Here is a 24,563-nt window from a genome sequence, read left to right as displayed (position 1 = left end):
ATCGTAAATGCTAGTTTACATTGTTACATACAATACGAGAGCTTGACATTATTGATAAAAAACAAGGTTTAAGTGTTGCTAAAAAGAAGTTTCAATTAAAATAATGTGTTGCCTGAAGTTTAAACTGCGCAATAGATAAGTTACAACTGACTTAATATACACAAGGTAACTCTTATTTCTCTTAGATAGCAGACGATTCGTGTAAAAGCCAGCACAGATTTAGATATATAGCTTAGTCCATGCTGTTAATTGATATATTTCCTGACCTTTAAAATGATAAGTTGTAGCCATTGTTACCAAAGTTTAATTCGCTATTTAGTTCTCTTATATACAGTTGTGAATAAAACAAAAAGAATCATACAATCAAATAAACTCCATCCCAATAAAATCAACTAGATACCTTCTCTTTACAATAAATTTAGCATATCTCATATATCGGATGATTTTAAAATTACCTCAAGTACATGTGTATATTCCGAACAAAGCCACTGTTCTAATGAATTAACCCGTGGCAGTAGAAGTTAATTCAATGACTTTGATTCTACGCAGGGCATAACTTTTTTCACTAATATTACCTTTGATTAAAGGTATATATATAAACATAGAGACAACTTTTCAATTGATCGATTATTTTAATTGGATGAACTATGACCTTAAAGCACCTTTTGAACTATCGTCGTGCCGGCAGATAAAACAACAATGGTGACTGATAACATTCAAGGTATGGGTAGAACACGGTCATTTGAGTGTTTGGACTCTATTCGGCTGTGTAGTGTCCGTTTTACATACCATGTAAAGTCAACCCTTCATCGACATTGTCACTATTCTAACGGTACGTATTGGTGTGATATTTTCATGGGATTTTGACGATGCAGTTTGTCTCTTTATATCTTCCTTATTATAGAGTGTTATTATTTGATTTAAAGAAACGTCACTTCAGCATTGTATCATTAAATTCTGTACATAATGATTGTTTTAATAGTCTCATTTCCTTTCCTCTTGATAAAGTCTGACGTAAGATGAAATCTTCAGTCAAGAACATATTTTATAATCAAATGTTTATATGCTTTACAAAATAAAATATGTTGGTTTACCGTTAATGTACACTTCACAATGGGTGACGTAAACTTGTATTGTTGTGTTTATGGTTGAATGATAGCTTGATAATGACAATGTAGTCAAATTCAATCCAGAACAAATATAAATTACCTGAAGCATTATTACTTAAAAAGCGTCACTGATGAACAGATTTTTTAAACGGGACAATGAATTCTCTAAATAGATACAAACAGTTATTCTTTAAAACCTACTTCAATGAGTTTTATAGTTCACACTGACAATTCTAAAAATAATGTGGATCTGCTATTTCCCAACCCAAATGTTATAACTTACAACATTGTTATGGAGAAGCTAATGTGATATATTTAACATAATTTCTATCTCTGTTACAGGGACATGGTTTACAGTTCCTGTCACGTGCGCATGCCAATTTCCTTGAAAGTGTGTTCATTGGTGAGCACAACTTTTGGTATAATGATTTGCACATTTTTAATACATTTCGAGTACTTTAAACCAGTATGGGTAAGTGTTTATATTGAATATAGTTTTAAGAAAGAAGGCTGACTGTTCAAATCTTTTATTTCTTGAGAGGTACTGGGAAGATATTCTTAGCTCCTTATTGTGAAAAAAAAAGAAAAAAACAATCGCCAGATGGCGACCGTTTTGGATGTTGTCAGCTAAGCATATGCGCATGGACTCATGATGATTCTGTCACTTTATCAAATGTAATTGCTATAATCTACTGTCACTGAAGCGGGTCATCATCCAATATTCTCAAATGAATTAAATCAGAATCTAGATTGAACACGATTTTAAATACAGAATAATTATTTTCGCTTGATAGATCGACAGACATGCACACACCTCTGTAATCGCTTAAGTGATATATCAATGTAATACAATTTATGAGTCGGGAAATTCATTATCTGCATTTTTGTATTATCTGCGTGATACATTATGTATATCTTTACCCCCATTTCATTTCAGAAGCACAATCACAGCAGGTTACAAGATTCGACCTTACTTTCTGTGTTTTCTGCAGTGGTACACATTGAAGATGAAAGCCAAATAACCTTAAATGTCTGGGATGGGTCAAAGGACAAAAGCTACAAATGTTGTATTTTGATTTCTAAAGAGCAGCTAATTCAAGTTTTTGCAAAACCACTAAATGGTGAATACAAAGAAAACCTTATATCTGCTCGACAATACAGATGTTCCTTATCGTCTATTCAAAAACTATTGATTTCCGTTGCTATGATACCAGCTTCTAAGAAATGTGCAATGACTGAACAGTTTACAAATGTTATCTATCCCCCAAAGCAAAGAACACCCAACAGATTTGTTATCTATTCCGTGGTAACACAAGATGTCAGTCCTATGCAATTAATCGAATGGCTCGAGTATTATAAATCTACAGGAGTAGAAAACATATACTTGGTACTTCAGCTTCCAGATGCACAAGTTATGACAGTGTTAAGTTACTATATGAGAAATGGATTTCTGGATATTCAGGAATTCCCTTTCCCGTTACCCGGCAGATCACACGGTACGTCAAACTGTATTTTAAACATTTACTGACTTTGCAGATTACCTGAATGTTACAAGACATTTCATGTGTTTAGTCAGCTTCTCACAAAGGTTGTCTTTTCATCCTGAACAAGACACTTTTATTCAAATAAAAGTTTTTTTTTTCATTTCTTTAAATCATGAGACCGATACGAAACATTACAAACTTTCGATGACATTATTTGGCGGTGTCATAACAACTAAATCAAACTGCGTAACAATAGCGACGCGTCATCGAAATCTCGGAAACCCCTATATAAGTGATTATTTTTATAAATATAGACATACTATACATCACTCTGTTTCTTCATTAAATATATTGACTTGTATGAAAATATTCAGACATATAAGCTTTTGATTCTCTTTAAACAAGATTGCTTCAAGAGATTGACAAGTATAAATTATGTTGTTTTTCTATGTTGCAGATGACGTCGATCGTAGTTTCTTCACGACGACTAACGATTCTGTCCGTTATCAGTTAGACCAGGACAAGCGCGTGGCTCTGTTCCATTGTATGGAATACCTGCGTGGCTTTGGATATGCAGCCAATATAGATGTAAATGAGTTCATCTTACCACAAGAATGGAAAATGATGTTTTATTTTCTAGAGGTAAATTGACAATCAAGATCGAGAATATCTTGGTAATTATTGGTAAAGTGCAGATGTTTAGGGTCTTTTTGGCCTAGCTAAAGGAACAGGATATAGTCAAACATAAACTTATATCGCTTCTTCTGAAGGGCTAGTTCTGATTTTTACCCAATACTATTTCCTCTGAAAAGCACACACAATGACTGTCAAGATCACTTTTAAAATAACTTATTTTAATACTTAAGTGACGTTTACTTGTCAGTGGCCTCTTCCGAAATCTAAGAAAATTACATAATTTATAAAATGTTCATTGCAGGATACATTTGAGAAGAACTACCCAGACGCGGCGGGGGTCAAAATGAAACGGGTACAAAGCACAAATTATCAGGCGAATCCACAAGGCAAAAACGACAGTGACAACATCAAGTATAGTATCATCCACATTCCTGGACGTGTGCTTACCACTAGCAGCGACATGATCATACCACAGAAAAATTACGTTGTGTAAGGGCAAAAAAAAATTTCTTAGATAAGTGCAATTTAACGTGAGAAGTTTGTCATGTTATCATGTTAGTAGATTTCTACTTTATATCCCTATAGACGGGTTTAATGCATTTAAGATTTTGTTTTGAACGTGGAGACTTACCAAATATTACGAAAAGTGACGTCATTTTCACTTAAAAAGAGATAAATCGAGTACAAAATTAACTTCCTCGCTTGTACAAGTACGCACTGCTGGTGACTTTAATTCCTGACGTTTGGCGTAACCTGCAAACTTTTAAAATTGATTTCGATCGTGGTACAGGTCAGAATATACACATGCATTTGAAATAATTTTGAAATCACTCAGTATTGCAAGTTATGAATTTTACCAAATTTTGGGGTCAGTACACCTTCACATCTGGTGTTTTACACTTCTTTCGACCAAATTTGATTTTTCTAATTCGTCTCCTATGTTTCAAATATTTAGGCTGTATCATCAGTGGTGAATCCTAGAAAGACGAAACAGCTGCATGGTGTACTTTAATTCAATATTTGGCTCTACTGCAACTTAATTTAAATTTGATTTGATTAGAGTTATTCACGTGTCAGTCTTCTTACAACTTTTAGTAACAACGTCACCAACAGGATTACCGAACCAATGAGCTTTCTTATACGCTTTGTTGTTTTCATTGCCCTTTCGTGTAAATAGTTTACAACCATCAGCTTAACATGTGTCAGCTGATCTGATATCTGATTGTTCCAAATGACGAAAGATAAAGGTAAACGATGCTGGGGAAAAGGTTGATGGTTGTTGTCATAATCTCGTCAGAAAATATTTTGTGCGATGTATTCAGTACGAAGTGTTCGATGCTTATTCCTGTGTCTCAAAATAAAATATTCGTTTTTACTATGCCTGCTCTCAATTTGAGAACGTTATATTATCTAAACTGACCTAGATTTATATGACAGGCGAGGTCAATTCGGCAGAAGAGACTTACTCTTATGGAACATTAGGTCATATTTTGACGGCGCATTTTCAAGGATCTCCGTGCTCATCACAAGATACACACTTGCTATCTGTTTAAAACAATATCTGCGCTAACTTTGTGTAAACTACACTTTTAAGTAGCAGAGTGTAGAGCGTAGATTAGGGTAATGGTTGAACTAAAGTAGATATTTGATATCATGACTTTGGTGAAATACTTTTTTTTGTTCTCCAGGTATACACTACCAGACGACAAAGGAGTTGTGCATTATGTCAAGCACTGTGCGGCTATGTGGATAATTTGCATAAAAAACCGCTCGTCATCAACACTGAAGTTATATCATTCAAGAAGCGAATTAGAACGAAAATGTTTAACTATAGCAGCTAAATTATATCTGAGTGCATATAATACAAAACGTCGATACAATAATATTTAAGATCAGTGAAGAAGCTAAGGCATCAAAAATATATATTTCATCTGAACATACTTGATCTGTACACAAATGGACTATACATCAAATATATGTCTCTTTAATGTCTTCAGAGTTAAGTGTTAAAGTTGAGGTATTTAAAATTCTCACGTAATATTTTCGTAAATACAGCGATATATTTCCCGTTACACAACTTCAAACACTATTAATAAATCCAATTCGAATTTCACGTATTTTTTGTCATAATTCACTCTTTTCCAGTTTAAAATATGTATCTGCAGACTAATTCTCCTTCAAAATCACGATCGGAAAAGTTTGTTACAAGTGTCGCTCTTAATACAAAACTCCTGGTGAAAGGCACTTTTGTGTCACTATTTTATCAATTAAAGTCAATGACCGAAGGAAAAAAATGTTCAATAAGGCATAAGGCATTGTAATTACGTTCATACATATTAAAGTAAGACTTTAATAAAATGGGAAACAAATGTGCAACTCAACGTCAATAGCAACAGCCACCCCTCCAACAAATTAAAGATTTTAGAAGAGTATGCGTCATCTGCTTCATGAACAGAAACAGTTGTGATAATATATATCTAAAGTCCTAGCAACTTTACCTCTCAGATGAAGGTCAACGAGATCACAATACCAATAAACAGTGAGTGCATTGCCTTCTCTATCGTCGATGGGACAAGTCTCTTGATGATAACTATATCTTTGCACTAAAAAATGTCGTTCACTGTACTGATCATGGCTGCAAATTGTAAACAATGATATTTATCAATTAACATCCAAATATCAGACTGCTGTTCCTATGACACCAAATATTACCACAAATACAACGTAAAATGTGTATTGAAAACACAATGCTGCTTCTACCAATCAAAATGAGAAAGGAAGCGTATTTTGTCAAAAAAATGCCTTCCTTCGTTATTTACGTTTCAATATCAAATTAATATACAAGATACACTATACACAACAGTAAATATTATGCAGTACCCAGTATAACATAGCGTTCGACCCAAACTGCATTTAGCGTTTTGTTCTGAATCACTACCATTTTAAAGGTTTTTCCGGTACTAGATTTAAAAGCAAAAAATATCTTGGATTACAACATGCCATAGCATTAAGTTAATTTAAAGTTCAATTATATAATAACAATATCGGCAAGAAAAATTAAAGTACAGGAATCTGAAATGTGACGCATCTATCATGACTGCTCACAGTTTGTGTAAATAATAATAGAATGAATAGAATCAGCAGTAGACAGTTATTTTCGAATCTTAATACAATAATGAACACACTTCAATATCTAAATAAGTTAATAATAAAATAAAAATAAATTATAAAATAAGAAATACAGGACGATGAACGGATTTAACATACTCAATATCAAATAAAAATACTTGGCACACAACACAAAGCACTATAAAAGGTAAAATAAAACGTTCGAGTATTACAGCAAAAACAATATACCAGAGTACTGTACTCAGGTTAAAAATCTCAAGCAAAAAGCACCCTCCTCCCCGCAAAAAAAAAACAAAAAAAACAAAACAAATAAAAAAAAATGAAAACTGGATATGTGCTACGTTTTAGTTTGCCAGACTATCAACAGTGCATTTTGGATAAATACTTAAAAATGTTCTCCTGTACAGAGAATATTCTAGAATGGGAAGTTAACCACATCAAAATAATAATTATTATATTATAAAAACTGTATATATTGGCTTCAAAGGCAGGATTTTTTGTATGAAATACATCACAAATACACACACTGTTTTACAATGTTTTATGATGTATGAAAACTTGTAAACAAATGGTAACTGGAGTAATTTTCTGGATTTATCATAAAACACTAACATCAAATTTGCAAACTTTGTTTCAACTTAACTCAAAGATTAAAGAAATACTAAATAAAAAGTCAGCACTTGTCACAACAATCAAGCAACTCAAGTGAAAAGGTAAATCCATAAAAAATCAACATAAAGGTAAATATTATGTAGAACTCTATATAGGAATCAATGGGGCATTATAACAGGCAAGTACATAAAAGACAATAACAAATCCAAATAAATAACCATAATAAATATCACAACTATGAGTAAAATATACTTAGTGAAGCTAAAAAGTTTGAATATTTATAGTATAGCATACCCTACACTAGACACAACGATACAACACTTACTATATATTATATGGTAATATGTATTATGTGCACAAAGTGATTAATTTGATTTAAAAGTAACTTTGGTATCTTAACAATGTAGGTTCATAATGAATAGAATTCAAAGATCTGAGAAAAAAGGGACCTGATATTTACATAAAATATACCAAAGTACCAGTTAGAAAGGAGGATCCACCTCGACTGCACGAGAAATGACCGTGAAAAAAGTGAATTTCTTCGTTTTCATGGAAAAAGGTATTGTGTATGTTTGTAGCACACAAGGACATAGCACATCTATTTAAATTAATGAAAAGAATTATTCAAATAGTCAGCATGCTGTAGGTCATTTTTTCTTCTGCTTAATGCAGAAGAGTTGGGAACATACAATCACATACACTTAATAGATAAAAATGTAAATACAAAATGTGTATATGATGTGTTCAGGTTCTTTGGAAGAAAGGACTGGTATTTATGTTACATCAAAACATGCAAATAAACTTAAACATGTTCTTATAAATATATTGCATTGAATATATAACATTATGCTGTTGTTAATATTTATACAATGGTTAGTAATAATAACAGCTCTAATGAACTAATAACCTCTCTCATGAACTAATGTTGTCTGTATAAATGTCTATATTAATAGGCACTATTAACAATGGATAAACAATGGATAATGATGATACTACAGCATTTGTCAGCCATAATATTAAAATGTTTACAGTCTTGTCTCTGGGACTAAATGATGATACTACAGCATTTGTCAGCCATAATATTAAAATGTTTACAGTCTTGTCTCTGGGACTAAATGATGATACTACAGCATTTGTCAGCCATAATATTAAAATGTTTACAGTCTTGTCTCTGGGACTAAATGATGATACTACAGCATTTGTCAGCCATAATATTAAAATGTTTACAGTCTTGTCTCTGGGACTAAATGATGATACTACAGCATTTGTCAGCCATAATATTAAAATGTTTACAGTCTTGTCTCTGGGATTGATGATACTGCATTTGTCAGCCATAATATTAAAATGTTTACAGTCTTGTCTCTGGGACTAAATGATGATACTACAGCATTTGTCAGCCATAATATTAAAATGTTTACAGTCTTGTCTCTGGGACTAAATGATGATACTACAGCATTTGTCAGCCATACGATTAAAATGTTTACAGTCTTGTCTCTGGGACTATCATATGTTTTCAAAATACCATGACTAACACTCAACTCAAGCATTTTGCATTTTCATTAAAACTTCATCTCCACCCTGGAGATACTGATCTAGTGTTTCCATTTTGTATACCTTTCGGGCAATTTTTCTTGGGTTTAATAAACAAAACTGGTTATAATATAAAACTGGTTTGAGGTAAAATCTCACTCACACTTTTCCCCATAATATGCATTTTTTTCTTTTCCTCAAACCATGGGCAGAGAAAAAAATAACAATTTCTAGGAACACAATTATATCGTAATGGCAGTCATGCTATATTTGGCAGCTACTTCAATGAACCAAACATCAAAAAAGATTAGTAAACACTAAGGCAGTTTGGCAGTTCTAATAAATTTGGATAAAAACATTAGGTGGCTATAATCAACTTGAGTCAGTTTTTTTATAAAAAGTTTAGAAATAATAGCCTACCTGGTCTGTATAACAAAAATTAAGTAATGTATAATTCATTTCATATAGGGTAAAAAAATTGCAAAATAAATCATTATAGTAAAAGTAATTATTGATTTTCTATAACCATTGTAATTTTCTACTTTATCAAATATTTTTCCAAATTTGCCTCTAGATTTATCTTTTATTTATTTCTTGATTATAATTAAAATAGATACATATACTTCCGTACATGTATATAATCCCATGTATATTACAATATATTGTAAGGAAGTTTGGTTTAACCGAGCTAAATATCGATGGACTTTAATATCAGTTAACCACATTCCAGTTTTTAGTGACTCAGACTGGGCTTAGCCCTGGATGTATAGCATGTATGTAAATGTATTACACATCCTTGGTTGAGAATTTGGACATCAGCTAGTTTTGGTATATACCAGCAACTTAATACCTTACTATAGCATAAAATGTTCAAGCACCAAAGTAAATTGAAATAAATTTTTAAATAAATAAAAAATTCATATAATACAAATCAAGCAGATGTTTTATTAAAATACTACCACCAAAGACGAAGAAGACACAGGATCTCATCATGGTAGACAGCTTATAATGCATCAAAATGTTCCAATGTAGTGTGCAATTTCAGAAGTAACAATCTGCAAAAAAAAAGAAACAGTAGATTTCTTATTCTAACCTGTATTTTTTTCCATGTTTGGTCTTACTAATTTGAACTGATTATAAAATATTAACAAATTTCTAGTGGAGTACAAAATATATCAATATTACCGTAAGATGTACTGAAAGAGAGACTTACATGTAAGTAACAAAGCAAGGTGAGATTTGTTTGAAAATTAAAACATATTTTATGAACAATTTATCACAAATGATTTGAATATTTTTGATAAGATTTTGCTGATATCTGAATATTCTTAAGTACATCATTTACAGATTATAAATCTATGCGTAAAATCTGTATATCAAAATCCTACCTTACAATAACTGAGGAATCCTGTCATCCATCACATCTCTGCAAATATAAGAAAACAACCAATATACAATAGAGCTTATGAAAATAAATATTAAAGAATATCATAAATGTAATTCCATATCAATGTAAGAAAGTGTTGAGAACTAATGTTTGAAATTCAAAGAAATAACTGTAAAAAAATGACTTTAAAACCAGTTATATCTCTAATCCTTTGATATAAGATATGCCTTACCTTCATGTCACACGCTGAAAGTAAGCCTTTCTTAAATTATCCAGTAATATGACAGTTATGTCTTCTTCAGCATCGAAAAAAAGACCACCATTTAGTGTTTCTTCTGGAAGGAACTTGCTTCGTAACAGTTTTTGTTATTCAAATTAAGGTGCTTCCCACTACAAAGTATTTTTCCTTTACTGACAATTGGTAAAACTAACAATGTGAGCTTGCAGTTAAACACGAGTATTTGAACATATCAATAGCAGCATCTTGGCAGACAATTACAAAAATCAATATTCATGGATAATCCCTCACAAGCATGTTCTATACTGTAGAAATGTAAAAATTTACGCATATTTTTTTAAAGTAAAAGCTGTGTCACATTTGGCTGACATCTGATAAATATTTCTAGCACCAGTATATGGTTAAAGCTATAGAGAATAACAATGTCTATACATGTACAGATAAATGTATATAAGAACTGTAAGTATTATTAGTTTATACTGAAATGGTAAGTCCCTCCTATTTAGTGCAGTTTCTCTTCCCTCCCAATACATGTAGGTGGGAATTTGTATCTCTCTTGATTAGTAAGTTATAAGCGTTCAAGTAATATTACTTCTGTGAAGGACATATCACTTGAAACATTACATGACAAAAATATTTATCTCTGAATTAATATGATCCACTGAAACAAAGAGATAATGAGTATTTCTGTTTCTTTTGACTTACACCTCCATACTGAGACGTCTGAAAATCTGAAAAACTTTGAACTAAGCAGAGATAATAAAAATAATGTTGAATATTTGTAATATGTAGGGAGCCTTGATGATGTCAAACAATTGTATATATGTAAATAAAGCATGATTAAAAACTGACTTTATAATCTTACTATATACTGTTTCAACAACCATATAAAATGTTAATACATATAAAATGTAGTACATTAAACAAATATACAAATTCACTATGTTTTGTTTCTAAGGCAAGACAAATTAAATGAGACATACAATATTCTAAATACATCTATATTCCCTTAATGGAATATTAAAAATAACTGGATATCAAATCCTAAAAGGGGACCACTAGCATAGGCTGGAGATGCAATATTACATACATAGCATTAGGAAATAATAGCCCTTTCATAAATTTCAAATCAAAGACAATATCTTTCTCTGTTTTTATAAATTTCATGTTGGGTTAAAAAAAGGTAAAGTTTGGTCAGAGTAAAAACGAAGATAATGGGCTAGAAAAAAAACATCTCAAAATATATCTTCAATACTATATTCTATAATTAAGTTGATCACATGAAAAAATGTAAATATTACATGTGTTTCTTGTGAATATATGCTGCCTTCTGTTGTCCATAGAGGCGATCTCATTTTGATGTTTTTTTTTTATATATACACTCATTGCAGGCACATTTATAAGAGCTTTGATTTTTAGTCATTGAACATATTTCAGTCTAGCATTTTTAGATATTTTGATGAGACATTTATGATAGACATTCTAACCTAATTAATGGTTACAGTTCTTGGGGATATCATATGAGGTTAGGATGGTTAGATGGTACAGAGGTAATCTGTATGCCTTTCATGGTGTCTGATTTACTGCTCAGTGTGAGAAGGTATGTGGTCAACTGTCTGACCATAGGTTCCCTCCCACAGTCAGATCTCTTGATTCTCTGTTTCCATCCCAGCCAACAAGAATGCTTTAAGAGAAATTGTGACAAGTGTTGTAATTTAATGATGATGTAGACTAGTGGGAGCTTAGCATCATCATCAACCAAAATCACAGTAAAGTTTAAATGGCTTGACGATGACATACATGTCAGATTCAAAAGGATTAAACTATTGCCTTTAGAGTATGTGTAAAATTAATTCAGACTGGCTCTTCCCAACAAGTTAAGTACGAAAGTTGGAGAAAAGTTTCTTAAAGCATTGTTTATGGTGAGTAAAACATATTTGAAATGTTCGTGATTAATTAGAATTGTCTTTGTAGTGCAGAGTTTGGTTGATATCTTACTGTTGCAACTGTTTGTTGTTGCTTTATGTCCTATTGACAGCCAGGGTCATTTCAGGATGTGGTTGGTGGAAGAAACCTGAGGCCAGTACCTGGTGACTACCCAACGTAGGACTTGCTTCCACAACCCAGAGGTGGAGGGCTAGTGATAATGATGGTGAGACACCTTAACCACTCAGTCATAATGGCCTACTCCCTCCCCCACACTCCCAATAGTTGTTAGCAGTAAGAAAAGGGGGTGAGGTAACATTAGTTCTACAAAGATGTGTGTAACATTTCAGAGGATATTCCTCTATACCTTTTGATACCCAAGCAAACTGGACATTGGACTTCAGGAAACAGTCATCATCCTTTGTTATACCATGATATTAGCTTTACCCCAGGACTGCAGTGAGTTAACCTTGACACCAAGCAACAGCTGTTATTCTTTATCATACCATATCACTGGCTCTACCCTAGGACAAAGAAGAGTTACTCTAGACACCACACAACAGTTATTGTCCATTATCGTTCCATAACATCAGCTTTACCCTCGGACTATGATGAGTTACTCTAGACACCACACAACACTTATCCATTATCATACCATATCATTGGCTTTACCCTAGGACTAAGATGAGTTACTCTAGACACAACACAACAGTTATTGTCTATTATCGTTCCATAACATCAGCTTTACCCTCGGACTATGATGAGTTACTCTAGACACCACACAACAGTTATTGTCCATTATCGTTCCATAACATCAGCTTTACCCTCGGACTATAATGAGTTACTCTAGACACCACACAACAGTTATCCATTATCATACCATATCATTGGCTTTACCCTAGGACTAAGATGAGTTACTCTAGACACCACACAACAGTTATTGTCCATTATCGTTCCATAACATCAGCTTTACCCTCGGACTATGATGAGTTACTCTAGACACCACACAACACTTATCCATTATCATACCATATCATTGGCTTTACCCTAGGACTAAGATGAGTTACTCTAGACACCACACAACAGTTATTGTCCATTATCGTTCCATAACATCAGCTTTACCCTCGGACTATGATGAGTTACTCTAGACACCACACAACACTTATCCATTATCATACCATATCATTGGCTTTACCCTAGGACTAAGATGAGTTACTCTAGACACCACACAACAGTTATTGTCCATTATCGTTCCATAACATCAGCTTTACCCTCGGACTATAATGAGTTACTCTAGACACCACACAACAGTTATTGTCAATTATCGCACTGTAACATCGGCTTTACCCTTGGACTAAGATGAGTTACTCTAGACACTACAAAACAGTTATTGTCCATTATCATATCATAACATCAGCTTTACCCTCGGACTATGATGAGTAACTCTAGACTATGATGAGTAACTCTAGACACCAGACAACACTTATTATCAAGTATTGTACCATGACATTGGCTTTATCATAGGACCAAGATTTATAGAATTTTTTACCCCCTTGGAAGTTAGTACTTGCGAGTTAGGTTATGTTGTTAACATGATTTAATTGTTGCCATTGAATTGTTACTGTGACATCATGTCATTGTCCTGAGAAGGAAACCCCTCTGTCTAAACCCAAGACAAGATCTGATACCACTAAAAAGTGTGGATTTACCTGTCCAAGGTAAGAGATGGTTACTCTAGAAACAACGCAACAGCTATATATCATTCTTTGTCATACTGTGGCATTGGCTTTACCTTAGGACCGTGATCAGTTACTGTAAAACTCTTATTGATTAGTGAATACATTTACAAAACAGTCAATAATGCTTATCTAGCTTCTGTTTGGAGAAGTGACTTTGTGTGAATGGTCTATAAATCTACTGCTGGCTCTAGTAAAAATAGTAGGCTAGATCTGCCAAACAGGGAAAGCCCCTAAAAATGAATAAGTTGTCTCCTCACTATTTTGTAATCTTAGAGGTGGTACAAAATTTATGTATTTAATCGGTTCATGCATGTCACTATAAGACAAATCTCAAATCATATCAACCTCATTGTCTCCGGCATTTTGTTAAATAATCTATTTGACTAAAATGATACATGTATGCCCATCTGCAATGATACGGACTGAAACACTCCCTCTCAGAAATTTAGGTAAAACATCTAATAACATAAAACACTTTTTCCATCCAGGTTTATAAATGTTTGAAAGTTATTTGAAAATGGAAAGACATTGATGATTTTGTCCTGCTTGTATGTTGTAGATATAATATGAAATGATAGAGAGACATATGATAAACTTTCCAAATTTGCTAAATCTTTCAGATTTCAAAAGTGATAGTTATTCATGTGGTGAGAGCTGAACAATTACAATGGCTTGTCCTTGATAACAGGTGGTTTAGCCTGGAGAAAGCTGATGATCTTCTTTGGAAGAGGAAGTTTGCTCAGATCTCTGAAATTTGTGAGATGGAGTATTGCTCTGCGACACAGGTATTGCAAATTCAAGCGGGGAATAGGGAGCTTGTATGTGACAACCTTGCGGTGATAGGTACAGTTCTTCATCAGAGAAATGGATGCTTCTCCAGGCGAGAAGTAAGGGAACACTTGGAGATTGATAACCTCTGACACAGGCCAGTAGCAACCACACACATCCACTTTGAACAAAATGTCTAAAGTTCTGAAGTTGAGCACAGCAATTACATTGACGCTGTATTCCTTACAATGAACAGGGTGAACACAGCGTAGAGCGATGAAGTCACCAAGAGGACTGGATTTCATCTGTTGTATGTTTGTTGGGAGATCCAGATTCTGAACACCATACAGAATATCCCATGTTTCCACAGAGCGGATTTCTAGATCTTTCTGGCTTGCCATGACAATTCTGTTGTCACCAGCTAAGGCATTAAATGTCATAACATGAGCACGAAAAATTGGCGGGATGGTTCCCACGGACAGACTAGAGTGATTGGTGTTTGGATTAATGTAGACATTTTCCAACAGGTAATTGTCAGGTAAAGCAACCACCCTTGTGAGACTGTCAGGACGTAAAAGAATTCTGTGTTTATTGGGTGAAATATAGCACTCATACCATCTCCTACAGTGGTAGAACATCAGAAAATGGCCGACAACCTGACCTGTTTCAATGTCTAGTATATAGAATTTTGGTGACAAATAATACCTGTTGGTGTTTATTTGAACAACAACAAGTCCATTGCTGTATGCAACCACACTGCATTCCCTTCGATTTCGATTATGTTGGGAATGGCGAACCCACTGTGGGTCTGGGACAGGTACACGTGGGAGTTTGAAGTTACCAACATACCATTTCTGCTTTTCTACAATCAGCAATTCTGACTTGGATTTGAAACTTGGCACAAAGTACCGTCCACATGTAGTGTCAGGTTTGGCAAGTACTCCACATCTTCTCCTGGACTCACGACAAGTAGTGAAGTCAGCATAGTCTGCATAGCCACAGATGCTGCGCTGAGTTTTTATCCATCTCCCATAAGAACAAGACTGCAAGACTCCAGTTACTGGTGTATTCTGGATCAATGACCAGTGCTCCACTTTGTTGGAACATCCAGTCCGCTTGTGGCTGTTGGAGTTTCCCATGATGGTCCATCCAACCGACCTGCAAAAATTATAAATTTGTGAATTATTATCAACTTCCCTTCCAGAATTCCTCTTTAACTTACTCAGTAACAATCTAAATATATTGAATTTAAGAAACATGTCTGCATAAGTTTTGATTCAAAATAACAAGAGGCCCATAGGTCCTGTATTACAAACTTAGTTTAGTTTGCTGAATTTGATTAATTCAAACAAAAGGAAAAGTAATTAAAACATTTGAATCTACTTCCCCGTAATAGACTTGCCCCTCCCCACTAAGAGGATTAGATGCACTGTTTGGAAAAAACAAAGTCCTCTTCACCAAGGATGTTTTCAGATAAAACAAAATAAGGATTTTAAAGAATTTCCTCTATTTCAACTATTTGGCCCTGCCCCTCCCACCCCAAGGGGCCAGAACCCAATGTTTATACAAAATTGATCTCCTTCACTCAAGCATGTCTCAAGACAAAATCCAGACCTTTCCTGTATAAGAAAAATGATTTTGAAGAATTTTCCCTACTTCTCCTATAAGGCCCCACCCCTCCTGCCCTATGGGCTGAGATCCACTATTTGTGCATGATTGATTACTCTTCACCCAAGTATGCTTCAGGCTATATTGGGACACTCCCTGTATTCCTACAGAAGAAGAATGATTTTAAAATATTTGCTCTATTTCCCTACTGTACCTTGCCCTTCCCGGGGAAAACCAAAATGAAAAGTTTATACAAAATTGATTCCACTTCACCCAAGAATGTTTCTAACCAAATCTTGGCAAATTCCAATCATTCCTGCTGGAGGAGTAGGATTTTAAGTAAAAAGATATTTGAAGAATGTGTCCCATTTCTCTATTGGGTCCCGCTTTGCCCACTCCAGGTTGCCCGAGACTTAATATCTTTACAAGATTGATTTCCTTCCATCAAAGAATGCTTCAGACCAAATTTGGGTAAAATCCAAACATCCCTCCAACAGGTGGAGTAGGATTTAAAAGAATTTACACTTTTCCGCTTTTCAGGCCCCCATCCAGGGAACGGAGGTTAACATTTATTCAAGATGATTCCTCTTCACCCAAGAATGCTTCAGACCAAATATGGGCAATATCTATTCATTCTTTCAGAGGAGTGAATTTAAAAGACCGTACACGATTTTCCCTTTTTGGTCCCACCGCTCAGGCCTCTAGGGGCCGAAAACCAAGATCAATATGAGCACACAACAAAAGTGACACACAAATGGGACTAGAACAATATATCATAAACAACAAAGATTTAACAGTCATATTCTATAAATTACCACTACAGATATACTTGGCAACGTTCAATTTTATTTATCATACATTATTCGTATTTCCTTTTAATTCCATATGCAGTTTTGGGCAAAACTGTTCAATATCTCCATTCACAAAAGAGCAAACAAACATACACCAAATTATCACTGAATGACAAGGGCAATGATACTATATATGTCCTGGCCATTTCATGGTGAAGGAAATGCATCAATATGGTACAATTATATCATCTTACTAAGTTGTTTGGCATGGGAAAAACAAAGAGATAAAATCCTTCTGATGAGTTAATGAAGTTTGAATATTGAGTTGAGTGTCATCCATCATTATATTTACTTAATGATTGGAAACACATGATAATAGTTCCCAACAATTGCTATAGGCCCAAAAATGAAATTTCATTTGTAATAAAATTACCTTTCAATTTCTGATACATTCTTTTTCAAAGAAAATTCATCAAAGTATAATGAAATGTCAAAGGACAAAAATTATTATCTATTTGGAAACAAGAGGAAAATAATTTTTCAGTAGCCTGACCATAAATGCTGTATACATTTTAATTGTACATACATTTCATAATTTTGGAAATACATTTGAGAAACTAAATGAGGGGTTAAAAAGGCAAAATGAATTTCGTTTCTATCTCAATTTATTAATTTCTAATTCTTTTTTTGTAATAAAACAGCCTTAAAGATGTGTACTAAAACCATACAGGTGATATAATTAAGTAGTTTAGTTATTAATATATAACAGTAGTAGACAGTCATAAGTAGAAATCTTTTCCTTTAACATCCCCACCTATTTTCGACTTAATGACACCAAATCAAATAAAAGATTCAAGATGGCAGCCTTATTGGATTTCATATCAATCCAAATCATAACAACACTTGTTCAAGACCACCTTATGATCATTCCAGACAATTTTCAGTTAATTTAATATCTCACTGGTGGAACTTATGAAGTTCAATATAATTGTTGTTCTGAAAAACAATAATTGTGTGATCATGTTGCCTTTTTGACAAGATTGAAAAATAACAATTTTCTAGCATCTCCCTCTCCCCCAGTTTTACGCTCAATAGTAACAGTGGTAGTGGAGAAGAAGTTTAAAATGTGCTTTTAAGATAGCAGTCGTTGTGATGCTACTGGATATCAGACTGCCTACAAAAATAATGTTTTGTTTGGTTTGAGTTATATTGCACCAATGGACCTTGAAAAAAGTTTAAAATGTGAAATGAATACAGAATGCCAAAGGAAAAAATATAATGACTACATGTTGTGTTGGTTAGTCCTAAGGATTATTACTATCTATCTGCAATTTTGCTGTAACCAAGGCAAAACTTGGTCAATGACGAAATGAAAATCATGGATAGGAAGTCAGACCCATTCATACTAATTTGTATGCTTTAGATGAACCATTAGAATACCGCATTTTTGCATGCCTCCAATGCTGAGGTGCACTACATCCTCGACTAATTTGTTCAATTCTATGACCATATGCACAAGAACGAGAATTTGTATTGTTCATAATTGTATACTGGTCTTAGAAATAATTTACTACTATCTGTAACTTTATTTTCTACAACATTTAATGAGATGTCAAAGCCAGAAAAATATATAGCTTCATGTTCCTCTTTGGTAGTTGTTTAGTCAGGTGTGACTAACAGAGGTCACAATTAATTTCAATGCCCGCTAGTATTCAAACACATAAACTTACAAGTCAAACGCTCGACCGATCAAGCAATAGAGAGGTTTTTCATAGTTGAATGATATATTGCATCTAGTATTTACCAGGGTTATATACCACATGTTGTAGTCAGTAACACTTAAATTACCACCTTGTACATACCGATCACTCTTTGCTGTGCTCGCCTACACTGATGTGTTGGTAGTTTCAAATCTAATTAACATAAAATTAAATATAAAAGACAAAAAGAGTTGTAAAATTGCAAAGTTTGAAGATGTCTCGCAAAGATAACCGCTGTAACTAAAGCATTCATGAGTGTTTGGTTTCCAGCAGGGTCCAAGCGTTACCATCAGATACACAGATTTGCTAGTAAACAATGATATACAACACTCGTCGTTTCTATATTTATATGCATGCTTCATGCACTAGGGCACATCAGATTTTTACCTTCGAAATGTCTAGTTGAACGAAGTGACATAAAATATAAAGACTGGTCTATGCCTAAATCACTATACCTTGTTGTAATTGCTCTAGAGCTGAAAGTCGAGACGACTGCACTTGTCAAAAATCAAAACACTACGTCTCTGCAACGCTTTAAAAAGCTTCGTCCTTCATTTCAAACTTTCATTCGACAGCGACTCCTTTTTCGAGACTTAGATAGTCGATAAAATTACATTCGTTTAAATCTGTACTGTCATCCACTATCCTCTTGTCTTTGTGAAAACTACTACTTTTTCTCATATATTATTAACTCTTATAAACGTGTTAGTTACCTCAAACTTTTGAGCACCGTTACAAGAAGAATTGTTTTTATCGACTTCTCGTTTCTATCACATTTCGTAACCAACATGGCGTCGATAGTGGACTGGTGCCGGATGAAGCTCGGATTAAAACCAGATCCTACATATATGAAACAATTGGACCTTTCAAAAGATGCATCACAATATCTCGATGAAAATCAAAAGTTTTTTGTGAAGAAAATCGGGAAAGCAAATAAATTGCGATCGGTTCAGACGCAAACAACAAAGAAACGAGGCAGATATATTGGAGTGCTTCTGATTCTTGTGGCATTTGGGTTATGTATCCTTTTCAATGACATGGTATATTTATGAAAAATACTCTTGACCCTGCCTACTATATCAACGATGACAAGGTATTGGTGAGTTCAGTTAAACTTCAACGCTCTTTAAAACGCGAAAATATTGGAAATTACCCAGTTGTACAAATTAAACACATTAAACGGGTACTGGAGCACCGGCAAGTGTGGCCATAAAGGCAGATTTGGGATATTGGGCAGAGGTAAAACAAGTGAGGTCCGGTCATATTTCTTCCATACAGATCGGAAAATGGATGAGGCATAAAGTAAGTCAGTGGACTGAATATTTTTTACCATATTGTAGATTCCTCTATGAAAATTAACATCATGTTTCTTATGAACATTTCATGTCAATATATTGACAAAGGAGTGCTTGTCATCAGAGAAATTACCAGCGGGAAGTGTGCTAGCACTGACATACAAATAAAAATGTACTTAGTGTATGAGATGGTAAAGAACCAAATATTTTTTACGGGTGTACTATAACCCTATGTACATTCAGGTAGAAAATAAGATGACAAGATGGTGAAGAGGTTATTGAAAAAAAAGTACACATCACTATATCAAAGTACTGTAGTAAATGTTGTTAAACACTGGTCATAGATGTATGTGATTTTATGGCACCTGAACATTATCATGGCCTGCTTTGGCATCTCAAATGGCCTCCTTGATCAGCTTACTGAAAAGTGTTTTCCCTGTCAACTACTTTGGAATTTTCCAGTCAGTGTCTGTAATTGCCAATTTATTGATCTTGGGCTAAGAATGCTTTCATTCTGATCTAGGCAAGTTTTTGCCTTCTTGAGATTTCACATTTTTCCATTGTTCATGAAGTTGGACCCCAAATCTGCCTTTAAGAGATGACTATCTTTCCTTTCATTTTGTTCTTTTCAATCCCTAAAACTGTTGATAACTTTGTGGATTGCCAAATCTGGATATCATATGCTTTCATGGAGGTGATTTTGTCTTTTTTTGTCTTGTCTTGTTTTTTTACAACAGTTATTTCATATGTGTTGCGAAAGTTTGTACAATGCCCAACTTTGGTGTAATGTGGTGTGAGTTATTGGTTTATGTGCATTTTTCCTAAAGACCATTGGTTAAATAGTACTACCATCTTTCTTTACTAGAAGGGAATCACGGAATGGTACCATACCATCAATTTCTTCTTAAAATGTGAATTTGGTGTTGATGTTATCGATAGTATTGATATGCACAGTCAAATTCTTTTGTGACCCTTTCTTGACTAATTCTAATATGTCATCAACATATCATTTCCACCAAGAACATTACCGTTACATACTTTCTGCAAGGTCTGTCAAGTGTTGACATGGTGTTCAGGTTTCCATATTAGTGGGCCCTATAATGTCTGCTAGTGATCTGAAAACATATAGGTGGTGATGAGTTGCATTTATTTTTTGTGGATCTTGGGTGGGGTAGTACATTCTAGGAGTATTCTCTTCAGTTGGATACAGATGTTGATATTATGATTCAGTGATCTTATTTTCTTGCACTAGTTTTGATAAGATAGCTACCAGATGCTTTTTGAACTTTTAGTGAGGGTTGTTCTTGAGTTTTTAATGTGGTTTGTTGTCTTCAAACATATTTATGACTTTGTTCTTTTATATGTTAGTGTCCAGGATGACTTTGGCTTCCCCTTATTGGCTGCTAATATGATGATACATTTGTAGATCTGTTCTTGCTAAACTGTTAAAGTGCAAAACATTCTCTTTGGTAATTATTATGTTGTTTGCTGGTAATTTCTGCTGCACATCTATGACCAAGTATGAAAAAATGCTTAGCCTGATAGACTACAGTACATTGAAGCATCTTGTGTACTTTTTTCTATAACCTTTTTACCATCTCGTCACACAGTTTTCTACCTTAGAGTATATAGGATTATAATAGTGCTGAAAAAATTGGTTGATTTCTTACCATCTTGTACATTACGTTCATCAGTGCTATTGCAGTTCACAGTGGTCTTTTGTCTGATGAAGGTGACAATGTAGTCATCAAAATATCACACTTAAACCTCCTGTTTGTGTGATGAGATTATCTTTTCACTGGAAATTACATTCCTAATGAATATTATCCAAAAGATAATTGCTAAAAGTTGGAAAGTAACATCAGGATTAGATTTTGAACTCCAAGAATGTGAGACTTTTTGTATTTTACAACTGAGTGTGTATAGAGAAAACAAATTTATGAGTTCATTATATTTTGTTGATAGCCACACCTCTCTTGATTATGATAAACAGTATTGCTGAAGTTTAATAGTACAAGTAACCAATGCTTAGATGAATTTACTTCACATCTCTTCAATAAAGCCCGTCAGATAAATGTTTTTTCCCCCTCTGACGCACACATACACAAATGTAGAGTCTGTAGTTAGAGTACAAGAAAACAAAACATTACCTCAGTTACTTAATACAACTTGAAAACAAAGTAACAAAAAATGAACACATATGTTTGTTAAAAATTCATCATTCTAATTATTTCTTATTATCCTTAACATTACGCTCAGATGGAGGAACAATCCGCAGTATCAAACAAGAAAAGTTCTTGGATGAATTTGATGACATGCATAAATCCTAGTGTTGCATTAGTTTGTGTGAAATATCTTTGCTTCCTGTTGTTACATCTGTGAAATTGTTTGTGAAAGATGAAAAGAAGTGTGAATGAAATATTCTAGTTAATTATAGAAGAAATTAGAATCTAATGAACTGTATAGTATAAAATCATGTGAGCTGTGAAGAAATGAAGCAGACCAGGTAAATCACAAACAGGTGTCTTTGCAGTGACAGGAAGATGCTGGTTCTCGGAGATTTGAAAACATGCTTGAAGATTGATTGACTTGTGTTGTGTTTTTATGAAAGGATCAGTCTTATTGAACTACTTTATCTTCAGGAGCTGCAGTTCCTACATAGTATAAAAAGACGATATCTGATGATTGTTAACTAAATGCTTACTAAATGTTTAAACTTATATAAAGTAGAAACAGTCAGATTATTGATGATTGATTTACAGTATAAAGTACCTTCAAATTTATTGTAAACACCATGCAATAAGACTGTAACGTTAAAACAATCTTAGATCAGATTTTGTGATAGGTTTTGTGGTACATCTTGCAGTATTTTTGTATCACATTTACAGGTATTTGTTTTCAAAAGTAACAATGTAATGAAGAGTGAAATGATGTTAGAGTAATAAATATACATGTATATATTGTTTCATCTGACATTAAAATATTTCAATTAAAGACCAATTGTGTTTTAAGATCTTTTAATGAAAGGCAATTTTCCACTACTATACACATGATTCTCACTCTCCTTTTGTATTTGTCATTGTTATAACATCAAAGATTCTGTACCATGCACCATGTGGGAAGTAAGAGATATATAATCTTTGACTAACTGATGTAAGTCATAAATTCATTTTTACTTATGATCTCTGTAATAGAGGTAAAAGTAATCTTTGGCATCCTCAAAGGACATTATGGTCAAGGAAATGTGTAATGATGATGTTTAGATATTGTATATTTGAATTTTAGAGGGGCAATTATTGCAATCACCCAGGTATCAGTGTAAGCATTGTCCCGAAGGACCATAAAGGAAAATAGAGTAAATCCTTTAAAGTCTTATTCCCTCTCGTAGGAGTGATTGGATTTTGTTCAAATTTGGTCTGAAGCATTGTTGGGGGAAGGGTAAGGAAATTTTTATAAACGATTTGTTTTTACCCATTAGGATGGGAGGAGCAGAGCCCAAAAGGGTAAATATAACAAATTATTTATAATCCTACTTCTCTTGTAGGAATGATTGGATTTTGCTCAAATTTGGTCTGAAGCGTTATCGGATGAAAGGGCATCAATTTTGTATACACGGTAGGTGTCAGCCTTCTTGGGAGGGAGGAGCAGGGCGAAATATGGAAATCGAGCAATTTCTTTTAAATCTCACTCTTCCTGTAGAAATGATTGGCTTTTGCTCAAATTTATACTGAAGTTTTCGTTGGTGAACGGTAATTAGTTCTGTATAAACAGTGTATCCAGGCCTCTTGTTATCAGTTTTCAAGCAATGCTTGCTCACCAATATCTAGGGGCTGGTGATTATTGAATAGTTAAAGCAAAAATATGAAGCACTATCAAGATGCAAATGCCAAATCATATTTCTTGACGACCATCTGATGATGGTGGGCTATTCAAATTGCCTATATCCATGAAACATCGTCTGTCCGTCCGTCCATAACCAACTTTTGTTATCACCACTTCTTGAAAAGCATTGGATAGATTTTTTTTTTCAATTTCATATGTAGGTTCCCTTAGTCCCTTGTTGTGCCTGTTTGATTTTGGGTCTGATCAGGAACACAAAATGGCCAACAAGCAGCCATCTTGGATTTTGCTGAGGTAAGTTTATTATCGTTATTCCTTGAGAAGCTTTGGATAGATCTCTCTCAAATTTCCAATGTAGGTTCCTCTTGATCCCTAGTTGGGACCTTCCAATTTTGAGACTGATGAGAAAAACAAAATGAAAGAAAGGTGGCCATCTTGTAATTTTACTGAAAGTTTGTTGTCACCCATTTCTTGAAAAGTGCTGCATAGATCTTTCTCAAATTTTATATGCAGGTTCCCCTTGGTCACTAGTTGTTTCTGTATGATTTTGGGACTGATCAGAAAATAAAACGGCCGACATGCGTCAATCTTGAATTTCGACTTTGACAATTTGTTATAGCTTTTTTTTTTGAGAAGTATTAGATGCCTATATAAGTTCCCCTTTGTCCCGAGTTATACCATTTTTTAGTACTGATCCGAGTTAAGTTTGTT

At 33.9% G+C, this 24,563-nt stretch overlaps 2 protein-coding genes and 1 long non-coding RNA gene across 3 annotated transcripts; 2 read left to right on the top strand and 1 right to left on the bottom strand.

The window, feature by feature from the left end:
* The first annotated feature begins 1,455 nt into the window (after positions 1-1,455).
* LOC132556745 (uncharacterized) lies at positions 1,456-10,917 on the top strand. The gene is made up of 7 exons (XM_060221187.1): positions 1,456-1,581; positions 2,047-2,605; positions 3,051-3,235; positions 3,531-3,718; positions 4,918-5,107; positions 10,109-10,139; positions 10,877-10,917. The coding sequence occupies exons 1-7, from the start codon at positions 1,456-1,458 to the stop codon at positions 10,915-10,917; spliced, it is 1,320 nt and encodes a 439-aa protein (XP_060077170.1).
* A 2,588-nt stretch (positions 10,918-13,505) lies between these two features.
* On the bottom strand, positions 13,506-19,156 carry LOC132556780 (uncharacterized). Its single transcript, XM_060221221.1, has 2 exons — positions 19,105-19,156; positions 13,506-15,716 (listed from the first exon to the last, which is right to left on the bottom strand). The coding sequence occupies exon 2, from the start codon at positions 15,695-15,697 to the stop codon at positions 14,453-14,455; it is 1,245 nt and encodes a 414-aa protein (XP_060077204.1). The 5' UTR covers positions 15,698-15,716; positions 19,105-19,156; the 3' UTR covers positions 13,506-14,452.
* Positions 19,157-19,505: 349 nt separating this feature from the next.
* LOC132556790 (uncharacterized) lies at positions 19,506-23,008 on the top strand. The gene is made up of 2 exons (XR_009554481.1): positions 19,506-19,737; positions 22,272-23,008. It is a non-coding gene; the product is annotated as an uncharacterized LOC132556790 (long non-coding RNA).
* Positions 23,009-24,563: the final 1,555 nt, after the last annotated feature.

This window comes from Ylistrum balloti, unplaced genomic scaffold (genome assembly GCF_031769215.1).
Source record: "Ylistrum balloti isolate Yb309-2 unplaced genomic scaffold, AGI_CSIRO_Ybal_v1 Utg370590, whole genome shotgun sequence".
Lineage (NCBI taxonomy): Eukaryota > Metazoa > Mollusca > Bivalvia > Pectinida > Pectinidae > Ylistrum > Ylistrum balloti.
Note: the sequence above shows the minus strand (reverse complement) of the source record. Positions and strands in the feature narration are given on the sequence as shown.